This window comes from Homarus americanus, unplaced genomic scaffold (assembly GCF_018991925.1).
Source record: "Homarus americanus isolate GMGI-L3 unplaced genomic scaffold, GMGI_Hamer_2.0 scaffold52512, whole genome shotgun sequence".
Taxonomy (NCBI): domain Eukaryota; kingdom Metazoa; phylum Arthropoda; class Malacostraca; order Decapoda; family Nephropidae; genus Homarus; species Homarus americanus.
This window is the reverse complement of record NW_024735442.1, coordinates 13,419,251-13,447,231: the sequence shown is the minus strand read 5'-3', so window position 1 is coordinate 13,447,231 and position 27,981 is coordinate 13,419,251. Positions and strand designations below refer to the sequence as shown.

Below are 27,981 nucleotides of genomic sequence, written 5' to 3'. Positions count from 1 at the left end.
AACATAGCTTTCACCGGTTGGCTTACCTTGTCTTTACTTATTTCTTAATATTTAACCTGTTCTTCTTCTTCAAAGAGGAGGCACTTGTTCCCTCATCCGTTCTGATCTCCCCATCTCTCATCAGGCAAAACATAACTCTGTGGGTATGAAGGGTTTCTCTGTGCTGAATAAAATCATCTGGCGTTAGTTAAATGAAATGTTAAAAATGGCGTCCAATAGTGGAAGGGTTAAGTCCTCCCTACAATGATATCTGTGGCTTAAGCTTTCATACCAAGCTTCATACTATTTACTCCCTTAACCACCAGTAACTCATTACCTCCATATCTTTCCTGTATGTCCACTGATCCTTTCCTTCACTTTCTGCAGTGCTGTTTACATGGTTACTCCACCACAGATATCCAATAAGTCATTCTCGTCTCCTATGAAACACGTCACAACGACTCCGGCCTCGAGCCACCAACCATTAGGATAGGAGGCAAGTGTTGCATCCTCTCGCCCACACCCTTCTACCTTCAACCTATAACTCCATAAATACCGGGTATATAATCACCTATTATTACACAACTGATCATTTATGGTCACTGTCAGGGGCTCCACTACCATGTGTGGTTCGCCTGGCCCGTCATACTACAGATAGCTTAAGTATCAAAGGTGAGTTGGGGCACAGGTAGGTGTTCTGACAGCGAGTTGGGGCACAGGTGTTGATGGTAGGTGTTCTGACAGCGAGCTGGGGCACAGGTGTTGAAGGTAGGTTTGTTCTGACAGCGAGTTGGGGCACAGGTGTTGATGGTAGGTTTGTTCTGACAGCGAGTTGGGGCACAGGTGTTGATGGTATAGGTGTTCTGACAGCGAGTTGGGGCACAGGTGTTGATGGTAGGTGTTCTGACAGCGAGTTGGGGCACAGGTGTTGATGGTAGGTTTGTTCTGACAGCGAGTTGGGGCACAGGTGTTATAGGTGTTCTGACAGCGAGTTGGGGCACAGGTGTTGATGGTAGGTGTTCTGACAGCGAGTTGGGGCACAGGTGTTGATGGTAGGTTTGTTCTGACAGCGAGTTGGGGCACAGGTGTTGAAGGTAGGTTTGTTCTGACAGCGAGTTTGGTCATAGATATAAGATTTAGGTGTCCTGATAGTGATTCATGTGACGTGTATTAACAGAAAATGCAGCAAGAGATATTGGGCGACGGTATAACAACAGTGGGACAGAATACAGATATTGACGGTAGGAAATGCAATAGCGTAGTTTGTGGGGACGAAATTGATGGAAAAGTTGTAGCAGTGATAGTTTGTGTTGGCAGCGTTGAAACTACAGCTGGGGTGCGGGTATTGTTATTTAGTATTGGAGTGAGATTGGATGTTGCAGTGGACAAATTCTGAAATGTAAATGAATTCTGAAATTAATGGTTAAACACAGTTTCGGTAGGAAATAGCTTTTATGTTGGTTAATAGGCGCAAAACATGAACGTTTACTACAGTGCTCTTACAACAACATGGAAGTTATCAAGTAAAGGTTATGGAAAATATTGTACAGTAATTATCGACGCTGTATAAAAACACGACATTGTGTTATAAAGTTCTTTTTGGTTATACATAACACACTACACAACAATCCATTGAAACACGTAAAACGATAATGGATGATTTTGTCTTGTTCTAAATTTACTGTATATGTCTAATATAGAAATACCTGTAATATATACTATGTATGATGGATGTGTGTGTTTATCACAATCAACTAAAGAAATGAAATGAACTAAAATTTATCTTAGCCTCCCATCTATTTGCCGAATAAATCTCAACCTTTGTCTTCTCAGTTACTTAGCTCAGTTCCTTAAAAGAAAGGGAATTTGAATCCTTTTTATCTTGACTGCAATAAGGCTCTGCTAGTGGTTGACATCCTTGCTGCACTGAAATTCGTAACACGGATGGCCGAGCGAGTTAGTCAATATTCTCTCGCGGTCTCCCATTCTGTCGTCCTCGGCTCCTGTGATAGACCCGCAAAACTATGACCAAGTCACGAGTTTTATTACATTGAATATATAAGTTTCTATTTTACGCTAATATCATACTCAATGGTAATTATAATACAATTGTGGCATAATCTTAACGTTTGTATTACAAACTATTTTTTTTTTACAATTGAGAGAAAATCATGTGAACTATTTATATCGTCTCAATTTGGTGAACAAATCTAATGTTAATTAGTTCCTCATCAGATTAATAATTAGTGATAATAATCAACCCATCGCCACTCTTTATACAAGTAAGTCAAAGATTACAGACAATTTGCTGATAAATCAGTGACTAACCTCTCACAACGAATATATTCAACAGGTAACTGGCACTGTACCTAAGTCCATTACCCGCGTATAGGAACACGTTTGAAGGTTCCTAAAAGCAAGTTGTCATCTCTAATTTTAACTCGTTATAGATTCCCGGTAGAATTATTTCCACACAATATATATCCACGCTGTGTATGTGGAATTAGGCGTGATATGACTATAACAAAAAGTTGAGAAATATCTTCCTTTGACATTTGCAATTTGCAGTATAAGGCTGATATCAAATACCTAATGGTGTAGTGACTGGTGAACATTATCCAAGATGACAGTAAAGGCATTAAGGTTGACTGAAGCTGGACCGTAATCTGAATCTTGGACACAATCCAAAGGATCTGTCAGGGCGCCGTGACGACAACAGGATGAAAGATGGAGGAGGTTTTGCCAAGGTGCTAATATCCAACAACTAGGACGGAGGTGAAGAGTTCCGTACTGAAAAGAACAACAACTAAAAGAAACATGAAAAGATTATTTGGGGTGAAGAGTTAATGGTCTAAAATAACATTGTGATGGAATTCTTGATGCAGATCCAGGCGAGGCTGTCTGGCATGAAGGTATAAACATCAAGAGTAAGAGTGGACGAATTATAGACAGGTGACAGACAGTACGATTGGCGGTTAACAGCGAAGAGAGAGTCGTTGATGGCGGAAACTATAGCGAGCACACTACTGCAGAATATCCCGTTTAAGATGTATCGTATGTCACTTGCACCTGGAGTCATCCTTTGCTGTGAAAACTCCTGAATCAATAACAATTCCTCTAAATACGTTTGACTCTGAAATAATAATCCCCGAGGAGTAACCAGGAAGTGTGGGAGTAACAAGTGTAAGAGACAGCCACGCGTCCTTATTTAAATGAGCTTTAATCGCCCTACTTCACTCATAAAGCTGCACAGACGAGACGAAGAAGCTATATTTGGGGAGAAAGTGAAGGACGTTAAGAGTATTTGCAGCATTATTAACAGGTGCTCGGATACGTTACTGATGAAGCCACAACTGACGTAGCAGAAACATGGTGTTGTGATACTGATGAAGCCAAGACTGACGCAACAAGTGTGGTGCTCCAGGAACGATAATTAGTATATACAAGCGGAACTGCACACCACAAACACTCATGTTTAGTGGAAGCATCAGTTACCACAAGGGATGAGTCTGTTCGTTTATTCACCACCATCTTCAAGTACTGACCTCCACTTGTTGCCGGGTCACTCAATAGTTCAATGAGTCCCACCAACACTCACAGGGCCAAGACTCTTCACTGGCCTGATAAATACTGATTATAAATTACTTCTTACCGAAAATTATTCTTCCATAAATTACTGTAAATATTTTGGTATAGCGGACATAATTGATTGTTTCTATGTTTTATTTTTTCTCTTTCGCTGTTTTTTGTATTAGAAAGGGCGAAATAATTCTTCTTCTGTAACAAGAGGTACACGGGATGAATAGTTTTTTAAGTGCAGTTTTTAAACAATATGACTGGACCAAAATAAGGACAGATAAAGTAATCAGTGTACCCAGCCTACTGTAGAAACTTAAAACAGGAGGTAGAAAATATTATTAACATGTAACGAGACACTTTTAGCTGGAAGACAGTCTGTACACTCTCACCAAACACTTCTCGAATGCTAAAAGCAGTATGCAATCTGAAAATTTAACTAAGAATCTGAAACCATTCCCAGTTCACAAACCCTATTCTGCTCCTTCTCACAACCATCGTGCCCAGGTGTTGGAGAAATATTTATCGAGTGTCTACAATAAAATTTAGTATTATAGTATTTGTGTGATCAAAACTTTCTTATGACTTAAAAGAGATAACTTTTATAAATCAGGGTAAGTTAGCTTGTAGGAGACACTGAAGGAAGCGCGTGTATAAGACTCTGTTAAGGGGGTAGATCCCTCATGTGTGTTAAAGGAACTACCGAGACATTTCTCACACACTAACTATGAGTATTTAGGTTCATGGCTTATTTTTAGGTTTAACATGAAATCCTCTTGGTTGTCAGTGTGTGGGGAAGGTTGAAGAGGTAGTCGACGGCACCTTAATTACTCATATTGTTTATGGGATCTTTATGTAAACGTTTAGTTTGATTTGTAGAATGCAAAACCGCTATGAGAGAGAGAGAGAGAGAGAGAGAGAGAGAGAGAGAGAGAGAGAGAGAGGATATAATGAGTCGAAAATAATGAAACTAATACTATATATGAAATGTCCTTACGTGTGTCACCCACTTGTAAACAACGATGCCCGAGGAAAACTGCAGGGTAAACAATGGTGACAAAGTGAATCAGCCTAACCACAGTCTAACTAAATAAAAAATGAAGGTGGGTGAATTTAGTTTAGTTTTGATTGTCTCACATATACCACCATTATTATTGTTTTGTTCTGTAATCTGTCACAGGGATTGTTGTTACTTGACGGCGACTGTTGGAAAAAAAACAAATACTGTATATATTAAGGAGGAACGGGTCAAACATTGTGTACACGACGGCTGTTCTTGCATATGGCCTTAGGGACGAGGAAGGAGGGTGGGAAGCGATGAGTAGAAGGCTTGGAAGTAAACGAAAGAAGTAAGGTGATGAATAAAAGAAGAACAAAATCTGGTGAAAAGGGGAGGATGGTGACAGCCCGAGGTAGGAGGAAGGAAGGGGGAACACGGAAGGAAGGGGGACATATAGACTAGATAAGATAATAGAGAATAGCCGGGAGGAAGGTGGAAGAGAAGATGAGGCAATATTGAATATGGAAAAGTTGAGTGAAGAAAAAATAGTGGAAAAGATAGAAATGTGGGGAGGTTCTGCCAAGGCTGCGGGAAGGACACGATGAACGAAAGTGAGAGAATGTGACCAGGAATTTTGACCACCCTGAAAAAAGAAGGAAAAATAGGGAATGAATGTTGAGAAAAGTTGAAAACATTGTAGATTAAGAATTGTAAAGATACGTGGATGTTATTGAAATAGTCGCAAACATAGCTGGTGTGTAGATCATCAGCTCACGGGAGCTATCCGTGGAAGAGTTCAGGACAATGTATGCAATTAATTAAGTCGTGTATAAACGTCGGAGGATTCTTGAAGCCAATAAGTAGGGAGTTAAAAATAGACGGGGATACGCGTGCTAGGGGGAAGAGGAGAGGGTGAGGGTGAGGTGGGGAGAGGGTGAGGGTGGGTAGGGGGAGGGGTGAGGGTGAGGTAGGGGAAGAGGGTGAGGTGAGGTGGGGGTGAGGGGGGTGGGGAGAGGGAGAGGTGAGGTGGGGAAGAGGGGAGGTGAGGTGGGAGAGGGTGAGGGGTGAGGTGGGGAGAGGGTGAGGTGGGGAGGGGTGAGGATGAGGTAGGGGAGAGGATGGGGTGAGGTAGGGGAAGAGGGTGAGGTAGAGGGTGAGGGTGAGGATGAGGTAGAGGGTGAGGGTGAGGTAGGGGAAGAGGGTGAGGTAAGGTAGAGGGTGAGGGTGAGGGTGAGGGTGAGGTAGGGGGAGAGGGTGAGGTAGGAGGAGAGGGTGAGGGTGAGGTAGGGGGAGAGGGTGAGAAGGATAGGTAGAGGGAGAGGGTAAGGTTAAAGGGAAGGTACCCACTGCCGGCGGCCACGAAGCTTAACACTGAGTAATGTACTTATTTCTGGTCTCCCAGTGGCATAAGATCATGGGATTAAGCTTTCTAATCCAGCTGACGTTTTACAAATAAGGGTATTTTTTATTGGACCAATTTAATGAAAACTAGTTAATATGGGAAACGTTTCACTTAAATCATTTAATACTTCGTTTATCATCATCAGGCAGCCAAATTATACTTAAAATAGGTTAGGCTAAGTTAGGTTCTTTATGAGACTCTTCATTTACATATACAGTATTACGATGATCTACACTACATGATCGCTTATAGTCAGTCAGAAGTTAAATAAATACATGCAAGCTATCAGTATTAGGCAATTATCCCCTGCCTCAGTCAATCAGCATCGATAGTAACGTAGGTGAAAATTATATACATCTTTAAAAGTTATTTCTTAATAAAAACAAACACACAAGAGAACACAAAATTTACTTAATGTTTACGAGACTGGCTGGGTCATATCCTTGTCGACGAGTTGCCGCTAAACTAGGCTTTATTCTTCCTCTGTATGTGGGTCGTTACAGCCTGCGGGAGCTGCCATGTCGTCATCCCAGCAGTAGTGCCCGCAGAGTGTGAGCTGGGAGCTGAGGGGAGGCTTGTTAGAGCCAGGCTGTGTCATGCATAACAACACAACAGCCATACCAGGGCTGCTGGGGGTGGGGGGAGGGAGCTTTTTTTACTGACCACGCCTTGTGCTGTGTGGTATTACTTTATGTACACGTTGTGTAAGAATTTTGTTTGGTTTACAAGATTTTATTTGTCCCTCAAGTAATGTTTAGTGTGGATGTCTTTAGGTTGTTCATGAGCTAAGGAACTTGTATTTAGTTTGGGAGATTTGGTCAGTCCAGTAAACTTTGCTTCTTGCTGGATTCTTTTCCTTCCCCGGGAAGTAAGGGGAAGTTCTCTTTCCTATTACTCTGTGACCGCCTTCATCACTGCTTGTCTGTCACGTTGTCTCCACCTTTTAGGACCAACAATATTTCCACTCTTCTTTTCTTGTTAACATTTCTTGTGCCTGTCCTTCATCTTTCCACTTGTGTCCCCACGTTAAGAAGCCTTCATCAGTTCCGCACATCCTGCCCATAGACGTGACTGCCCGTTTGCAAAAGTGGTGATACAGCTGGCAAGGAGGCAGCGTGGCCGACACAGCTCTTGACCGCCTTCACTTCTCCAACTTTGTAAAGTCAGGTATCCATTTACAGCTAGGTGGATTGAGAGTGCCCCGGGGTTGAACCAGCGACTCTCAGAACAAGAAAAGAGCGCTCTGTCCGCTTCAATCTCAAACAATAATGCGCTATTAATATTAAATGAGGAAAATATGAGTGCATGAAATAGGTCTACACACGGACACACCCACACACACCCACCAACACACACACACACACCCACACTCACCCACCCATACCCACACAATGTACGCTCACGTACACTTTATAAACACCTAGGGCTGGTACACTGGCTCGATATTCCAGCTCACTTGCACCGCCTCGGGTGCTTTACGATTACACACCCCTTAAGAGGTGGGGAGTGATGCCACACCTTCATAGCCGGTCGTGGGGAGACGAGGGTTAGTTATGTTTAATAAGAACTACGGGGAAGTGAAGCCCACATCTGGGTTATCAGTTGTCTGGGCACCTCGACCCAGCAGCCAGGGGCGTTGTACCGCACAGCTTAGGATCTCTTGGAATTGAGGTCCTGTAGGAGGAGGCGATTTGCCTTGTACGGGTCAAACTGGCACAAAGTTGTGTCCTCGACACGTGTGCAGGAAGAAACGACATGTACAAGGCCATGGCGGGCAGTAAGGTGTCCTCCTGTCAACCGTTTTCAGCAATGATGACCTTGGTCACAGGATCTCTGTCCACCAGACAGTGGGCACCTGGGAAATTAGTTCACCTTCCCCCCTAAGAACTGTCGCTCAACCTCCACCGTCTGGGTCGGGTCTTCATTACGTCACCAGCGCTCCCGTGAGTAATACACGGCGGTATCATGAGGGTACAACAACACCTGGTGTACCTTCTATAACTCAGGCATAACACAGAAAATGCTCTCGTCCAGTCAGACAATATTTGTCTAGATAATTTACAAAACTTCACAGCCTCGTCTGCCTTCACATGATGTGTGTATATTTCTTGCTACCTACAGAGCATGTCCAGTTTTTCTGTAATAATCACGTTAAACAATCATAAAATACATAGCATATGAATGGTAAAGAACCAGCAGTGGGCAGAAGTTTCAGACTAGATTTTAACAAACTAGTATATCAAGACTGTACTCATAACTTTTTATTTCTCAACTCGTATCTAAAAGAGAGACACAGTGTTAGTTTTGAATACTGGTGATCACCGTATTATGTTCTAGCTGAAGTTGGTAGTTTCTACTCCGTGTACACAACCTTCTGTTTCCATCTGTAGCCCCTGATTCCCGCTGGTGATTCACTCGAACTTCATCCACACCATCCCTCTCAAATTTAATCAATAACCTTAATAAGAGTGAATTGGCCTGAACCTTATAGTAACTACATATACAAACTCCCGGGTTAGTAATAATGAAAGTTTGTGACTGATGCATCCCAGCTGTTCTCTCATGAGCGTCCCGAGTTAGGCTGTTTTCCCCTGTCGAACTTGCTCCTGAATTTATCTCGTTACAAGTATAGCCTATTATGTCAGGTAACATTAACTGAAGAGCCTCAATGTATTTCGATAACACCTTCAGCCACTCAACCAAAATTCAGTCAAATCCAGCCATGCCAAAGCAAACCCCGATCAACTTCCATCCTCAGGCGCCACATCCTCATATTCCGTCACCTACTCGCTCCCCCCACCTAACGCTCCTTAATCTACTTAAATCCTAGCTGTTAAATAACCCCATAATATCCCATGTCTTCATCTTTCACTTCCACACAGCGTAATGTCATCTATTACACGTGTCCTACAACCCTTCATTTATTAACCACTAGAAATAAAGTTGTTGTTTCTTTCAATCTGAAGGCAGAAATTATTTTCCCGGGTGGCTTCAGTTTACACAGTATTAATAGGCTCATACTTTCAACATCATGCCCAGTCCCAGCTCATTTGTTCCTTTAAAACAACTTCCCTCTCATCCATCACAATCTTGTAACAGCCAACATAGCCAACACAGCCAGCACAGCCAGCCGATATTCTTGGCTCCATGTTGCACCAAAGTTCAACGTTTAATCTTATTACAGCGTCCCACTAATTCCTGGATTGAATTCACCCTATCCCATACACCCGCCTAATTTAATACAAGTGCGTTAAAGCGATCTGGAGGAGGAGTAGGTTGTGGTGGTGGTGGTGGTGGTGGTGATGGTGGTGGTGGTTGGTGTTATGGTGTTTGTTGGCGGTGTTGTTGTTGTTGAAGAGTTTTGTTGTTGTTGTTGGAGGTGTTGTTGTTGAAGAGTTTTTTTGTTGTTGTTGGAGGTGTTATAGTGGAGTTCTGGGGGTGAAGGATGGGTGGAGTGTTGTGGTGGAGGATGGATGGAGTGTTGGGGGTGACTCCTCCACCCCATAACCGCCTGCTCGCTGTCCCTCAGATCATCAATACCCAATGGCAGTGTTCTGGGCTGGAAATTCCGCTAACTGAACTAGAACTGTTAGATCACCTTACGGTCAGAAGTCCTCAAACAGCTGGGAGACCTCATGTATGTTGTGTGTATCTTGCCGGAAACCAGGATATGGCATCATAGGAGAATTAAATACCGATATCAGTGGATAGACCGTCTTAAACTACCCGCCTACTGTGTGGTGTGGATCAAGGGGCACAGGAACCACGGAGGAGAGGGGAAACACTAGGAGTATTGGTGTAGTATAAGTGTAGAAAGCAACAGGAAAGGCCTCCGACATGTAAACAAACCTGTTTTTAGTATATGAAAGGAATGTTTGGTATCCATATTATATCACTTGAAAACAATTCACTGTAAGTATTAAGCTGAAACTTCAGGTCCATTCACATACAAAACGACTCCCCTGTTCACCATCCACGAGCAGTATTATCATGAAACACCTTTAAATAACGACTCCCCTGTTCACCATCCACGAGCAGTATTATCATGAAACACCTTTAAATCTCGCTAAATCTAATTCACCCGTATTGTCCTTTTATGTCTTTTTCTTTCTCACGCTCTTGTACTCAACTATGACGTCAGGAAGTTTTCTCTCTCACCTCTCGCCCGCTATGCACTCCACATGTCTACATCATCTTAGTTTTCTTTCATCCATCGACTCTCCCGAGACGAGCTGACTCCTCATGTTGTTGACGCATCCATCGCGGCATTACACTAAGACTGTTCTTTTCTTTCAACAAATAATGCTTTTCTCTTCTACGTTTACTTTTAACATTCCAACTCTCCTTCATTGTGGGCTAACATCACAACATCGTCTGCGTACAATAGAAGCGACACTTCTATTCTGTGGTATCTCAGTCACAGGTTCATTCCAGTCATCCAGTACTTCCATTTCACAGACATAATAACTAGGGGGACATAACACGCTTCTGGCACATTATATTAACCGTTCACTCGCTTTACCATTAATTGTGACACTTACGGTACCAAGATCATTAAATCCCTTGACAGCCTTCAGTGAGTATATGAATACCACTATCAACCCACCCCATAGTACCATCCACTTTATTATATGTTTTCACTAAGTGCAAATATTTGCATAATTGATATAGTCTCTTTGAAAAACCTCTATTATATTTTCCACTGAGGAGTATTTCGGCAAAGTTGTTTTTTTACTCCATCAATCAGTATTATGTTATATGTTTTACCTACTATATCCAGAAGACCAATTTCCTTAGGAGTTTTTACGTTTTTTTTATATTTTTTTATCTTCACACGTCAGGTCGTCAGCAGCTTCCCACTGTTACTCGCCCGCTGGACCAAGCAACCACCAATAGTTTTCAAACCCAATCTTGATGATGTCTCTTGAATATTATAAACTACTGGATGTTTTTGTTTATCTCACCTAATGGCTTCTCCGTTGTATCTTATCCCTTCTCTACTACTCTATAATCTTAATACTGTACACTTGTACTGTACTTATTTTCCTTCTCTTCCATGCCTGTTAAACGTTACTTAACTGATGAGGAAATCTAAAACTTAACTCAGTGTGTGTGTGTGTGTGTGTATGAGGGAGAAGTATTAATATTGGAAAATGCAACTTTTCTCAATAAACATATTTCTAGCAACACGTTTTCAACAACGTGACTCACATAACACGTCCAGCGCAAGTCACAGGTTAGGTCGCGTGCTGGTATTCCCACGAAAAAAAAATCCCATTACCAGATCTAAACAGAAAAAAAACTCTCCCTGTGCCTACCTATCCACGCCACACACCCTCACCTAATTAACTGACCACGCACATGTGAGAGGCCGCCTAATTAGGTGATTGGTCGGTTGGGTCCTTGTCTTAACTGGTCCCTGACCTGACCTGACCTAGTGTAGGGGAAAGGCTTGTTTGTAGGGGCAAGATTTGAGTTGAGGAAAGACTAGGGGAAAGATGCACGAAAGGGCAAGGTCTTGTGTAAGGGCAAAACTTGTGTTGGGACAAAACTTGCGTTGGGACAAAACTTGTGTAGGGGCAAAACTTGTTTGTAAGGGCAAGATTGGGTATGGGCAAAACTCGTGTAAGGGTAATACTGTATAGGGGTAAGGGGCAAGACTAGTGCAGGGACAAGGCTTTTGCTAGGGAAAGACTTATGTAAGGGCAAGAGACTTGTGTAGGGACAAGACTTGCATAGGGGCATAATTTCTGTAAGGGCAAGACTTGTGTAAAGGCAAGTCTTATGTAAGAGCAAAACTTGTGTAGGGGGGCAAGACTTGTGTAGGGGCAAAACATGTGTAAGGGCAAAATTTGTGTAATGACAGCACCAAACTACAGTATATTATTCCATTCATCCACTGCAATACGATCGATCGCCGCGATATAAATTCCTTATCACCAATTTTGTTTTACAGGTGTTAAAGGAATGCTATAGAAAAGTGTGACGAGTGACTATAAAATGAAATTTTAACTTGGCATGAAAAATTGTGGAGAAAATAAATACAAGCGTTGTATAGTGTGGAGAGCGGGCGTCTGCCGCCTCATGAAGTGACAATAAGTGATAACAAACGATCAAGATGTCGGCAGAAGAGGAGCACAAGGCTTACAGGTTAGCATATTTCTGATAATTTTATTGTTTCAAGTAGTTTCGTCTTATTATATATATATATATATATATATATATATATATATATATATATATATATATATATATATATATATATATATATATATATATACAAAGAATAGGTGTGTGTGTGTGTTTATGCATAGTTTTGTATATGTAATCTTTGTTCACTCTCAAATATAGTACAGATAGTTGTAATAGCAGAGGGTTGGAGATTGGATCTCCGTGGTGAACTCCGTGACGGATATGAGGACAGTGTGTGCTAGTTTTACTTATTGATGTAACGTAAGGGCCAGCAGGTAGTGGCCACATATGGATGAACTTGTGGGCCACTGACAGTCAGGTGGGCCAGAAGGTCTAGTCAAATCTCACACTCATGAATAAACCCATGAAATATAAACATGATTCAGATGGCTCTGTACCAGCTGGTGTTTGTCGTTATCTCAGGATGTAGCCAAAGTAGTCTCCGTCACTACACACCCGTGCAAACACATTAACCTGTTACTGGCTACAAATATCAGTAATACAGTAATACAACGACGAAAACCCAACAAGAGGTGAGTGTGTTTAGCGTCTAGAGAAGGTAAGTGTTTAAAGTGTCGTGACAACACCACCAGCACCACGACACGACTCACCTGTACTGTTGCCCTCAACCTACTGTTGATAAATGCTGAGGTTGAAGTTCACTTATGATGTTGACAACAGTGGGGTGCCGTTCACTGTTGAAGTTATCAATTATCAGATACAGAGTGGACATTACTGTTTCTGTTGACAGGAACTGAGAATGAAACTCACTGTTGGTGTTGACACATCCAGAGTAAAGTTCAACTTTAGGATTAACCTGTTGAGGGTGATGGTCACCGTTGGGGCTGAGGGTGAAGTTCGTTATCGGTATTAACAGACGCAGAGAATAACGTTCACAAATAAGGTGAAGTTTAACAGTTGTTGAGAGTGAAGCTGGCAGGGTTAACAGTTGTTGAGTGTTGCTGGCAGGGTTAACAGTTGTTGAGAGGGTTGCTGGCGGGGTTGACAGTTGTTGAGAGTGAAGCTGGCAGGGTTGACAATTGTTGAGAGGGTTGCTGGCAGGGTTGACAATTGTTGAGAGGGTTGCTGGCAGGGTTGACAGTTTTTGAGAGGGTTGCTGGCAGTGTTGACAATTGTTGAGAGTGAAGCTGACAGGGTTGACAGTTTTTGAGAGGGTTGCTGGCAGGGTTGACAATTGTTGAGAGTGAAGCTGGCAGGGTTGACAGTTTTGAGAGTGTTGCTGGCAGGGTTAACAGTTGTTTGGCTGAGAGTTGAAGCTGGCAGGGTTGACAGTTTTTGAGAGTGTTGCTGGCAGGGTTGACAGTTGTTGAGAGTGTTGCTGGCAGGGTTGACAGTTGTTGAGAGTGAAGCTGGCAGGGTTGACAGTTGTTGAGAGTGATGCTGGCACGGTTGACAGTTGTTGAGAGTGTTGCTGGCAGGGTTAACAGTTGAAGCTCAATGTTGGTGATGAATTATGATGAGCTTGACGCCCCAGGAGACGATGATGTTGCTGAGAATAAAGTTTGGCTCTTGTTGTTGTCAGGCACGGAGGCGCGGAGGGGGAGGAGTAATGTTGGGGAGGACAAATGCCGAAGGTTATTTCACAATTGGTTTTCATGAACATTAAAGGTAAAATCAATCATTATCGTATTGACAGACACAGAGGGTGATTTTCATTGTCGCTTCTCACAAACACTGATAATGAAATTCACTGCTGGTACTGATGGACGCCATGGTCTGTGAATGAAGGGGAAGTGGTGGTGGAAGTAGCAGTAGTGGGGTGGAGGAGGTAGCAGTGTTGGTGGAGAAGGTATGAGTACTGGTGGTGAAGGAGGTTGCAGTAATGGTGGGGGAGGTATTAATGGTGGTGCAGGAGGCAGCAGTAGTGGTGGGGGAGGCAGCAGTAGTGGTGGGATAGGCAGCAGTAGTGGTGGGGTAGGCAGTACGGGCAGTAGACGGGATGCTTGGTACGACAGACCGTGGTGGGAGGGAAGAGTGGAGCACCAGATGTCTCCTCTTGAATCATCTTCCCAGGCGCCACACTCTTCTCGATGCGTCCCATATATAATTTGTCAGAAGACGAAGTATGATCTGGGAAATGCAGGTCATCTTCGTCACTTGAATCCATGGTAATTAGAGCTGTATGTGACTCCACATACTCATGCGGTGTCCTTTTCATGGGAGGGAGAGCCTTCCGACCATTGCAGTGGCCAATAAAGTACAGAGCGCACTATCAGAGTTGAGCAATAGTGTACATACACCCACAAACAGCTCAGAACATTAAAAACAAAGGCTGAAATGAGCGTGCGAGGGAGCGTCGGATGTCCCTAGAGCGAAATCTTGTAACTGCCTGACGGTACTGACTCCTGCTGGGTGGAGGGCGGACGAATACAGGTCTACCTCGACCTCCCAGTGAGGCTCTGTGACCAATAAATTGATAAACGTTTCGGGACGAACATATGAAAATAACCAAAACATATAGCTCATAGGATGACGAAAGTTTCGTCACCAGGAGGGGAAAGGTTAGAAACTTCCCAGTTCGACCTAGTAGCGAGAGGGTTAATATGTGTGGGTCTGTTGAGAGCTTGTGTTAAGTAACCGTGTTTTGTATATCTTTCACTTGAGAAGGGGTACATTGTTTTAAGGGTGGTTGGTTCGCTACCAGGACACCCTTAGTCCGCGTAGCTTTACGGATTGGGTATTGAAGGCAGTCGAGTGGAGTTCTGCCCAAACTACCTCTTTGTCTACAAAAAAAAAGAGAGATCATTTACAGTGTGCTGTATCCGCACTGCTCCTACTGGGCCTTTACACCTAGGGGACCCTTTTTCATTTACTTGAGGAATGTTTGTTCATCGTGCCGCCTCACGTGTTCATTGTGTATTTTGTAAGTGTTAGCCTTTTGTAGCCTAAAGTGTTTAGCAAGTTTGTTTATGCCTCCATTGTTTGCCTGTGTCATTGATTTTCATTCGCTTGTGTATTTTTTTTGTCTCCTAAATATTCTTATATTTTTATTATCTATCTAAAAAATATCTGCATTTATTGACGTATGATTTTCATCTTTTCAGGTAAGATACGATGGCGTCACCTGTTTCTTGCCAGAATACAGTAAGACAAACACGGATAATGGTCCTACATTTTAGCATGATACACTTAAGGTAGGTGGGCAGTAGGGAGTGACAGTTTTGCAAAAGTTTTCAAAATCTAATTGCTTGGGTTGGATTATTTGTCTATCGGCCACGCTAATTCCGAATATGTTTGAGTTTTTTACATCATTGCATTAGAAGGTTTGTGGATACTTTTGGGTTTGGCATGAAAAACGCGAAAAAACTGTAAATAATAAAGGGACTGGCAATGTGGCACAACCTGTTAAAATCAAGTTATTGAATTGGATTATTCGACTACTGTGTACACTGGTTCATAATATGCTATTGTTTTACAACTCAATGCGCTACAAATTATGCCGATATTTTTGCTGCAAGTCACCACATACGTATATTTCGAAAACCAGGGCCCAATATTACCAACGGCGTGGATAGATTCCGTGGAATGAATTCAGGACATTCCCGCTCATGGAACATTACCAAACTCCGTATATGTGCCAATGGCAGGCCAATGGCAATATTTACAGAGTTTGTTGAGGCTCCCTGGACGGGAATGCCCTGAATTTATTCCACGGAATCTATTCACGCCGTTGGTAATATTCGTCCCAGGACTGATCAACGAATTCAGCCCAAGTAGCTTGACTTGGACAGTTAAGGACAAAATCTCAGTCCGTTCTTCTCACCTACACCAGTCACTATCTTGTTCTCATTGATCCTCTCATCTACCATGAGACCTCTGACCTTGAATCCCCTGAACTTTTCTTTTTTCTGTTCTCGTGACCTCTTCCTGACTCTCTCCACTTTCTTCCAGTTAGTCACTTTAGACTTGTCCCCTTCAGTTATGATGTTGTCTGCAGCTCTGATGGTGTTTGCGATGTGAGCCACTGCATCATTGGATACCTTGAACCTGTCAGCAGTTTCTCCGATCCTGTCCTCGGCTTCTTTCTCCCTTTTCCTTTTCTCTGATCTTGCTCTCCTGTCGACCATAGCCTTGAACTCATTGTCATTGACATCCTTATAATCACTATCTTCTTCCTGAGCACTGTCATCCACTGCCGACACTTTACACGACATCCTCTCCATCTCCTCCTTACTCTTTGACCTCATCTCAGTTTTCCTCTCTTCCTCAGCCCTTTTCTTTGCCCTCTTCGCTTCCTTCTCCCTCTCTTCTTTCAGCTTGGCAGTCACAATTTTGTCAACGCCATCAATGTAGCCCTCCCTTCCCGGTTTCCTCTGGGCTGCCAGGAAGCTTTTCTCTCGTTCGTGCACTTTGCTGTCGTCTTCCACATCAAACAACTTCTCAGCTATATCCTCGAACCTCATCTTCAGCTTCCCATTCTTCGTTTTCTTCCTTTTCTGTTTCTGTCCATTTCCCTTCATCATCATCGTCTCCCTCCTCATCCTCCACAGGTCGTGGACTCTCATTTTCACCCTGATTTCAGAGATAGTGGGGACAGTGGCCTTCCTATACACATCCAGTACCTTCTCAGTCACCTTGTTGGTGGCATCCATATAATCAAAAGCATTTGTTCTTCTCCTTAACCTCTCGTTTTCTGCTTCATAAGCCAGGGCACTTCCAACTTCCTTGTTCAGAGGCAACTTGTTAGATGGCAGAGGCATCCGAACCCCGAACACCTTATCGTTACCCTGGCGCAGCTGAGTGTTGCTAATCTTAGGACGACCCATCTTGGTGGCGGCCCTTTGAACTAACTGCAAAACAACACAGAAAAAACAACTTTCAGCACTTCAATATCACCACCTATTGAACAATATTTTATTCAAAAGTACGGACTGAGATTTTGTCCTTAACTGTCCAAGTCAAGCTACTTGGGCTGAATTCGTTGATCAGTCCTGGGACGAATATTACCAACGGCGTGAATAGATTCCGTGGAATAAATTCAGGGCATTCCCGTCCAGGGAGCCTCAACAAACTCTGTAAATATTGCCATTGGCCTGCCATTGGCACATATACGGAGTTTGGTAATGTTCCATGAGCGGGAATGTCCTGAATTCATTCCACAGAATCTATCCACGCCGTTGGTAATATTGGGCCCTGGTTTTCGAAATATACGTATGTGGTGACTTGCAGCAAAAATATCGGCATAATTTGTAGCGCATTGAGTTGTAAAACAATAGCATATTATGAACCAGTGTACACAGTAGTCGAATAATCCAATTCAATAACTTGATTTTAACAGGTTGTGCCACATTGCCAGTCCCTTTATTATTTACAGTTTTTTCGCGTTTTTCATGCCAAACCCAAAAGTATCCACAAACCTTCTAATGCAATGATGTAAAAAACTCAAACATATTCGGAATTAGCGTGGCCGATAGACAAATAATCCAACCCAAGCAATTAGATTTTGAAAACTTTTGCAAAACTGTCACTCCCTAGTGGGCAGTGTCTGTCAGTGGTCGTCAGCAGCTGTACATGATAGTTATTTATTATCCTCCTTTATGGGTAGAAGGAAGATAGGTAAAGTAAACTGTGATAATAATTACAATAGTAAAGATATGGATAGTAAAATTAAGGTATATTAGTATATGTATATATATATATATATATATATATATATATATATATATATATATATATATATATATATATATATATATATATATATATATATATATATACTGTACTAGTAGGTAGTAGGCAGCTATCAAACAGGGAGGTACTACCGCCTGGGAAGATATTGGAAGCATAATGTATTGTCTAATGGTAGACCCTGCTGCCATATTGCATCACGAAAATTGTGACAAAGTCCCAGGTTGCTCAATGCTCATCTGACTTCTTGCCTCATTTACACACAATTGCAGGGTCTCAGTTGTTTCTCTTACTATTGACAACATAACATACAAATAATGTTTCTCACTTTTGATTTTTTTTTTCATTTTTATATTTCTTTATGGTTCTTTGTTATTATTATTATTATAATTTTTGTTTTATTTTATTTTATGTTCAATTTTGTATTTTATATTATAATTTTATTTACTATGAATTATTATTATCATTATTATTATTATTATTATTATTATTATTATTATTATTATTATTATTATTATTATTATTATTTTTATTATTATTATTATTATTATTACATTTTCGCCCGGGTGGGCTAATCTCCGAAAAAAAAAAACCCTTGTTGAAGCGTACTGTAATTTTGCGTTTTTAGTGGATGTGAGAGTAGCTCCGTACCGAGTGGCTTGGTTGTAAACAAATAAATAGCAGACAACAACACGCACTAACACGGCAGATTTTTCGGCAGAATATTTACGGTAATTAATTAATTTATTTGCGTACATGTGTTTTACCTCATAATATCCGTCATCCTTCATACCCTGCACAGTACAGGTGATTTATGATTGTAGATAGAGAAAAACTATTAATAAAACATACTTACGATTAAAATAAAAAGTTGTATCGTTAAATACTTACTATCATGAAAAGAACATCTGAGGACAAAATGAATGAAATCAAATAACCATTCTGGTGTTAGCTCCAGTATTACCACCTACAGTCTGTATAACACATTGAAGTGAATCACGAGAGTATAAGGATAATATTACATAGCTTGTTTATTACGTTGGTAGTACTGCCTGGTGGAGGTCTTCTAAAGCGTTGATTTGAAGAATACATTTTTTTTGTCACTTGTTAACGATATTTGACCATTTAATATAGTTGTGTTTTGTCTCATGAGTTTTGTTTTGTTTTATTCAGTTAATAAACTGAGTTAAACAAAAATAAGAACAAAATTCTCAAAGTTTCTTCACAGGTGACTGACACTTTGAGACACTGATGAGGACAGAGTTGGAAGTGTTGTTTCAGAGATTCATGATCAGGTTCATTCATAAAGAAGAGTAAAGGCTTCTTATGTGTATATAATAATTTATGTTGACAAATAAAGCGTACTTACATGGGTTCTATATCAACGAATCAGGTATTTCGTAATTTCAAACAGAGATACAATCGAAGTCATCTCACAGAAATGAGATAGGTTCATTTAGTCCCATGATGCTCCGACACCTGCTTTGATATATTTTATGAATCAGTGTCATAAACCTCGACGGTCGGACGTCAGTTACGTTGTGTCTGTTGTCATGATAACAAGTGCCACAGTGAAGTGTTATAAGTGTCATCGTTGGTGATGGAATATAAAATCAAGAGGCAAGTTATTATCAACATGGGTTAATGTGTTACGTATGAGGGTATTATGAGGATGTACTGTACAGTGAGGGTGTAGTGGTTGTGATGTCGAGCTGACTCATCCCATAACACAACCAACTGCTAAAACTGTATACCATTACCTTGTTCTCCTTCACTAAAATATTTCCCAATCACCCCACGAAAAAACGCAAATAACATTGGTAACAATGGAAGAAACAGCTAACACCAGAAAGAATTGTTCTATGTTGCCATTTTTTCCACAAATGTTTGGATGATAGTAATAAAAACGACTCAACTTTTTCCTGCCATTTTAAGTATTTTTGTAATGGTGGAGTAGATGGTTAACAGCAGAAATGATTTATAGATAGATAAACTCACTAGGAGGAGACGACAAGTTACATTTATTTCACCTTGGTATTTCATGTATACGTGTTTTAGGAAGCAAGGCATAAATGATAGGGTAACGCCAACATATTGGTTAAAGCCACCGTGGCTGGTGTTTTGGTTATTGGCGGTTGAAATAAATCACACAATAATTTTCCGTAGATTAGTATTACAAAGAAGTTATGTACACTTACAATGTATGAGAATCTCTAAAAGTTAACTTGGACTCGTAATCTTTTCAGTTGAATACCATAAGGATTTGCTCTGATTTAACACACTAGTCTGATTTTGGTTAAGCATTGTGAGTTGAATGACCATGTTGAGTTAGTGGTAACAGGGTCTGTTAGTCGAGCGTCTGCTCTCAGTTGTATCGTATTCCTGTCATGATCACACCCCGGCTAAAGGATAGAGGCTTTCGGAGGCCTCTTGTTTACAGTCAATAAGGCCACAACTGTCATCTAGTGTGTATGTTTACAAGCAGTAACTCAGCCATTTGATGAAGGTGTTTACCTCCAATAAGATTATTACTGACATGGAGGCGGGTGATGTGCTGACTCATAAATATTGAATTATTCCTTCAGACAGTCCCATGAGGTTTTTTCTTCAGAAATGTACCTCAATTATTTGTACAATTTAATATTAGGTGAAAGTACTCAGGGAGTGTCTAAAGTGTCATTTTAGCAGTTTAAACTTCAGCAAAACAAAGATTCCATAAACACATAGGAAGTTTTATCGAACTACTTTTTCTTTATACTGTATACAAATAATGAAAAAAAAATAATATCGACAAGGAGTAAGTGCTCATATCGTTTACAATTTTATATAATACAGTCTATTACCGATTAACTACCAGTCTTGTCCAGTAGGTAGAAACTGTACAGTTTGATGTTTAGTTACGTAGAAAGAGAATATTTTTGGTGTCAGAGAAGCGATTAGTTGTCTTGGTACTCGACACACATTTAGTTTTACAATTTTACGAAGAGTGGAAAAACGTCTCTCTCTCTCTCTCTCTCTCTCTCTCTCTCTCTCTCTCTCTCTCTCTCTCTCTCTCTCTCATTTTAACTATATCTTCCCTTATCCTGTCTTCTTTATTACGTTTATTTTTGAGTTGGAGAATATTTTTTTCGGTGTATCACTCGACTAAGTGCATATGGTATGATTTTCACAATGAATCAATGAGGTTATAGAGGAACGCATGAATAGATTATAACTAAAAAAAATTAGAAACTCGGTAATCCAGACTAACACTTACCCCGGAGCAGACTGTAGGATAGACCGTAGACAAGGACTGAGTTTAAAGTTTCCCCGATAGAAGAAATATCAAGAACTTAAGATTAACAAGAGCAACAAGGAAAATATTTGAAATTTATAGAATAAAATTTTTTTATGTCTAAACCTTATAATTAAGGATGAAAGGTCAATGGTAGAAAACTAACGGGCAAATTTGAGAGTAGATGGACCAGGGAAAGCGGAGGCTGAGATGGATGAATGAAATGAAAAGCTGTGTTCCCAGAGAGATGCAAAACCAGGAAAGATTGGTAAAGTCAGCCCGAAAACGTTTGTAGTGGAGGATCGTGGTCACCATCCCTCAGATATTTGGAAGACACTTTGACTGTTGGAATATGTCCATTGCTCCCCCCTCCTTCCATTTGCAGGTGCCGCGCGAAGCTCGTGACCCGAGGATATGAATTTCAAAAGAGGGGTGACTGCTTCGTTTGTTTGTGTGTGTTATAATTCTGCTTAATTTCTTGTTTGGGCAATAGCTCGTGTACTTTTTGAGCTAAGAAGCCGCAATGGAAACCTATTGAATGCGACAGAGAGCAGTGCCGGCCACGCTGCCGGCACTGCTCTCTGCCTCCGTGTGTACTGGGGGCATGCTACTCAGTATGCTGTTCCTGTATTTGAACTGCCTCTAACGTCCTTTGGGACCGGCGTTATGTCCTTCCTCGCGTTACTTATGTATGTTATCCTCGACGTTGTCAAGACCACATTACTCCCAGTAGGAGAACCACAACCAAACTTCTCCTTAACCTGGCATCTGCTGTACCTGGCTGGCTGAGTTACATGAACTGAACCTTACGTTATCTGGTCGAGTCATACGAGCTGGGCCTGGGAAGCCGTAAGAACTGTCCGTATGGGTCTTCCCAGGATGAACAGACGTGATGGTCACAGAAACTATGTAATGAAACTCTGTATAATCAAACACACATTAAGGTTTATGATATAGGCTTATTTTTCTCACTTGAGCTGTTTAGTGTTTCATACATAAATTCTAATATTTGTTTTTTGGAAAATTAAACCCAAATGAAAATTAGTAAACTATCAAATTAAACAGTTTTCATGTCCAATATCACCAATTGTGAGTACAAGAGTGACACCTACTACATTTAACATTACTGTACATTTGCAGTAAGCTAATATCAGAGTTAATAAAATTCGCTTTAGTTTAACTGGATAATTCTGGCGGATGAAGACGAAGCAAGATGTTTTATAATAATAACTATAGTGATATTAATAGCTGCCTCATCCTTTCAGCTGTAAGAATTATACAAGGATTCGGGTTTGTTAACATGCGATGGTCATCCTAAGAATAAACCGCTGCATCTCTACTACTTCACTGTGCACTCTCACTTTTCTTGGTCAGTCAGCCCAGTTAGTATGGTTTCTCTCTCTCAGCCGGGTGTGTGGGTGTGTCTGTGCCTACGAGTATTGTTCCCCGACAATCATATTTTAATGTATTTAACGTATTTCATATATGTAAATGTACTACTTATTGTTTATGTCTATTTCAAATTCGTTGGTATTTTTAAATCATCTTCAGAGATGAGACGAACAGAACCCCTAATGGTAGTATAGGTGGGTGGTACACACAGTGGAGGGGACGTAGCCTGCCATGTGAAGTGTGTTAGCGGTTAAAACTCCTGTGTTGGTATGTTGTTATAAGGCTCTGGCAACTCCGTAATGATGGAGACGTTTCGGTAAGTATTGGTGGTTTTGTTTAACTAGAGATTATGTGAGGATAATTGTTTCCCATTGCCCTTTATTGAGTACTTACCGGGTAACCCTTCCCCTCTTTCCTTGTTGAGTACAGTACTACCCCTCACTGTCCATGTTGAGTACTACCCCCTCCCCACCCTCTTTATGTAGTTAATAAAAGTGTTGCCCCTCTGTACGAGGAAGACCGACCCAAGGGCCACCTAGGCGTGAATTTGTTTAAGGTGTAGAAGCTGTCGCGCCCTGAGTTAACGAGTTGCATGACCCAGTGTCAAGGAATAGTTCGAGAAGACCAGACAACTCGCCAACTGCACTGGCTAACCATTACCCAGGAACACGATCCAAAAATCAATTAACATCCAGGTACCCAATTACTGCTTGGTAGATAGAGGCAAATGGCGTTAATAAACTTGGCCATAGTTTTACCCTGCCCAGGATTTGAACTCGGGACCATGATACATGATCTAATATTAACTTGCATAATGATTTATCAATTTCATATTTCATATCAAATCGAGTAAACGAACCAAAAAAATAATTAATTCATAGTTTTTTCTTCTGTGCCCTCATTCTCTTCTCGTGAGAAAAGGTGTTGGGTTTCCTGTCTCACTGCGCTTCAACTCTTGTCCTAGAATAACCCGTTGTATCAGCGTTACAGAAGGATATAACTGCATTGTATCCTGTGTTTGAGAGTTAATAATGTAAGTTTTACCTGAGAAAACAGTTGCCTTAGTCGTCAAAGACAGAGACAGTCGACTTGGAGGACAATAAACTCGGAGAGGAACTTCCAACTATAGGGGATGATCAGTTGTTTCAGCAGCAACACAATAGCCACCAGTGAAGGCCATATTTAACAACCCCTTAATAATGCAAACTAATGAGGAGCCGCCGGTCGTCCCCTTATATTTAAACAGCAGACACAGTGTTTTAAGGCATACCATGGTCAGCAATAATTGTGGGAGTACATTGTGACCTCTGATAGCTGGTACAGTAACTTAATAACTAAGGCAATCTTGATTTATATCTAGCAGACAGTCACGACCACCAACCATCATATTCAACCTGGCTCCCTCAGCACGTACGTGATACCGTTTTGATAACTTACTGTAATAGTTAAGTACCTCAACAATTAGGCTGCACGTGGTAGATGGATCCTCTCATAATCTCGTCACCCTGACACTATCAATTTCGTGACTATTTCCTCCTTATTTATTTAATTTACTAATTCATATTTAATTTATACTTTGTAAATATCTTCATTCTTTCATGTCAATATCCCAGGAAAATACAAGGGAGCCATCCGAGCCAGTAGAGAACCGGGTTATATAAACACTTTGGTAAAGCTGATTCACTTTACGAAGTTCATAAAAAATTAAGTAAGTAAATTCACATTTAAGACAAAATAACATTAACAAATACATACAATCGCTCCACAACTAACACGTAAACCTGAAAAAAGAAATCAAACTAATAACTTATATTAATTTCACTTTAGCAATGGGTCGAGTGAAATAGTGCTCGTCCTGTAACGTTGTGTTTTCATTCCTATTGTTTATTTAGGTTTTTGCAATACGACATTATGACTTCATGTGTAGTCCTTAAAGTGTGATGACTGGCCGTGTTGATCGTGCATAGTTTAACATAGCGCTCTGTGGTGGGAAATATACGTTGTATCTTGCTCATCAAAAATGTTCTCAAAGTCAAAGTTGTTCAAACACTGATAATTTATCACTAATAGTGTGGTGTGTCTGCCCACACAGGACGAGCCTTCCCGCGGAGCAGTTCCAAAGCAACGACTTCTCGCTTTGGTCTGTACTGAAGCAGTGCATCGGCAAAGAGCTGTCCAAGATCACCATGCCAGTGGTGTTCAACGAGCCGCTCTCCTTCCTGCAACGCATGGCCGAGTACATGGAGTATGCTTGGCTCTTGGAGAAGGCTGACCAGGCGCAGGACCCCATTGTTAGGATGCAGGTAAGCCCTTTATGTATTCATGCGGATATGTTACCTAAAAAAAATCCTCTTTAATTTGTATTGCGAGGGTTAATAATAATAATAAAAGTCTGTAATTGCACTGTTTCTCTAGTCATTCCGAATCCGTGCTCTCAATTACTGTTTTAGTTCTGTCATAGATCAGCGCTACCTAAAGGTCCAGTTACGTTGCCGTCCATGCTCGCAGGATTGTGTCCTCGAGAACTTGCTTGTATTCAGTTGTCGAAGAGGGATCGAAATAATTTGTTAATGTAGAGAGTGGACATTAATGAAATGCAGTTATTTTCCAGGCACCTTTTCTGTGGCCTTCTCCTGTTAGATATATTTTCCCTGAAGTCCTTCTTTTTAAGCTTGTCTAGAGAACTAACAAGACTATTTCTGTGGATTTTCTCCAAGTTATTTAGAGAACATTGAAGGTAATTAATTTTTCAGTTCTTTTGGAAGAGGACCGCTTATTTGCCCCGTTAATTCCAGTAGACATTTTGGTATTTTGCATTTTATGGAAGAAAACGGTGGCCGAGATGATACAACACTCGTCCTTGACCTCAGTGTCCCTCGGGCTAATTAACTCTGTATTTGGGGAGCTGAAGGCGGTCGAATGCAGTGCCAGGCAAACTGCTTCCTTATTTACTGAAAAAGGAAAATTGGCTTAATCTACTGTGGTCTGTATCCGCCTAATCCTAACTGGCCGTCAGGCCTCAGGGACCCAGTTTCACAAAGTATGTCATTCCGCCGTTTAGGAAGGTCCATCCTCTTTAGATCAGTCTTGTTAGTTTCTCTAGACAAGCTTAAAAAGAAGGACTTCAGGGAAAATATACCTTATAGGACAAGGCCACAGAAAAGGTGCCTGGGAAATAACTCCTCTGATAGTAAGAATCCGACTTTTGACCCATCCTCATTAGGATGGAGTTTCCTCCAATTCTGCCACAAATGATCCCTCTGTGCGTGACCTTACAAGGATATATCAAGAGAAAACTGTACGCGTCACAAGCCATGTTCCTTCATTGACTAAATATTTTGAAAATGGTAACACATTTGGAGACATGAAGTTCACGGAGACCACGTCATAGGCTAGCAGATTACGTCAAGGGGTGGCAGACCACGTCCTGGCCTGGCAGACCATATCATGGGCTGGCAGAACAGTTTGAAAATTACGAGTGATGTTAAAGACGCCAAAGGCTGGCTTGTCCAAGCTTCTCCATTAGCAAAATCTATTAAAATCTTACGAGTCGACGAGTGTCTCACAGACGGATTTACTTTACTTACAATTAATATTTGGCTCCATTTCTCGTGTGGTATAATGTTACATTACGCCTTACGTGTTGGGATATCGTAAGGTTTCTTTGCGTTGGGTGCCGAAGGAAACGTCCAAGAGCTCTCAGTAAAGTTGTTACGCTAATGCATCTTAACACCCCGACCTCTTATAGAATGCCAGACAGGGTAACTGTTTGAGATGTTTAGGAGAACTTTTCGATATTCCTCAGTCCCGCCCTCGAGGCCAGCAACCACCATCAATCGGGTCTTTTAGACAGCGCTTCACATAACACCGTTTGATACAGATACTACAGCTGAAGATGAAGTTCGGCGTGGTTGTAAATTTATGGCTTTATTATTGACGTGGCTGGTACAGAAAAGTGGTTGTAGGCGGCAACTGTAAGTTGTAGATGCTGCCAGAATACAGATGTGAAATTTAAAAATATACATTTATTTCAAAACTACAAGTCGTGTATTATCCCTTACAATGTTTCCTTGGCCCAACAGCCCACGGGTCCTCCCCCATCAGTAAACAAACTCTAGACTCTCAGCATTCCATCCCTCCCTCTCGTAATATTCTGCTTCAGTGGTTCTGAGTAATACCAATAATATATTTTTAGGTTTTCCCAATACTGCCACCAATCTTGATTTTTTAAACCATTGACTTTGCCAACCACGACCATTTCTCATCACCAACATTTCATCTTCCTCGAGTTACCACCACCGATAACTCCCATCTACTTCCGCTACCTTGGACGAACATTAACCCCCTACAACCACCACTAACATGACTAACTAGCGTGTATTACCTGTACAGTACGTGACGGCCTTTGCTGTGAGCGGCCTGGCGTCCAACTGGGAGCGTGTGGGGAAGCCCTTCAACCCCCTCTTGGGCGAGACTTACGAGCTGCAGCGAGACAATTACAGGTAATCTTTATCCCGTTTTCCTTTCTTCTCGTTTTCATGTTCAACGTTTTAGTCCTTGTTATATATTAATTTATCTTATTAACATTTTTAATACAGCATTACGTAAGTGGGCAACATAGTCCATGTACACTTGAATGAATCATAAGACGTGTGTAGTTTTGTTCACTGTGATGCTCATTAACACTCACCCATTTAGGTATATCTCCAACGTTTAATATAGCAATAATCCTCGTGACCTGCGAATGTTATCTACATAAGTCAGACACATCCGGATATATATCTTTGTACAGTAAGACGATGCAGTTCGCCAATCCGTATTCTTGACCAGAAACTCTTTAGGAGAGAAAAATCGTACTATCGTAATCTAACCTAATAGTAATCTACCTTATGTTTGGATTATATGTTTTGTAATTTCTTGCTTTAGCTGTTTAAACTGTCAAGAGTTATTCCATCATTAGATATATTCTTTATGATTCAACTCTGAAAGGAAAGCATTCATAGCAACAGGTATTAAAGATGATGGAACAACAGCAAAAAAAACAAGTCGCATTAGGGTTTGGTGAAATGTGAGATTATCATGGACTAACACATCATCGTCACAGTTGCCAGTAAGTCATGGCAGCTTTGTCAACATTATTAATCTAGCAAATGCAGGTAACTGGTCTGAGTGTCTCCTATATTATTCAATGCGTGTATATTTTACGAGTGACAGAAGTGGCAGTTACCCCAGTAGTTTTGTTATTTATGTTAAAAGTAAACACTGAGTCAACTCATTTTGATTTCAAAAGGTTAGGATTAAGATAACTTGCATTATAGCAGTGTTTGTCTCTGACTGTAGCGATATAAGCTTCTTACCTCGGTGTGAGGCCTTCCATTGCCATCTCTTTTATAATGATTTCTGACTAAGTAGTTCTGTGAAAACCGTTTCCTGGAACATTTATCGGCCATTTGAATCTCATCTAATTAAGCCGTTTTGCTCAGCGTTGGTATAAAGTGCAACACCATGACGAGAAGA

The 27,981-nt window shown here is 41.1% G+C and overlaps 1 protein-coding gene across 2 annotated transcripts in view; it reads left to right on the top strand.

Annotated features, from left to right (window-relative positions):
* LOC121871032 (oxysterol-binding protein-related protein 1-like) overlaps window positions 1-27,981 on the top strand; it is a 175,781-nt gene that overhangs the window by 123,861 nt on the left and 23,939 nt on the right. For both annotated transcript variants that reach the window (XM_042373093.1, XM_042373094.1), the window contains exons 15-16: window positions 24,557-24,767; window positions 26,857-26,966. In XM_042373093.1, coding sequence (XP_042229027.1) covers window positions 24,557-24,767; window positions 26,857-26,966 — 321 coding nt within the window. The remainder of the gene's footprint in view (window positions 1-24,556; window positions 24,768-26,856; window positions 26,967-27,981) is intronic.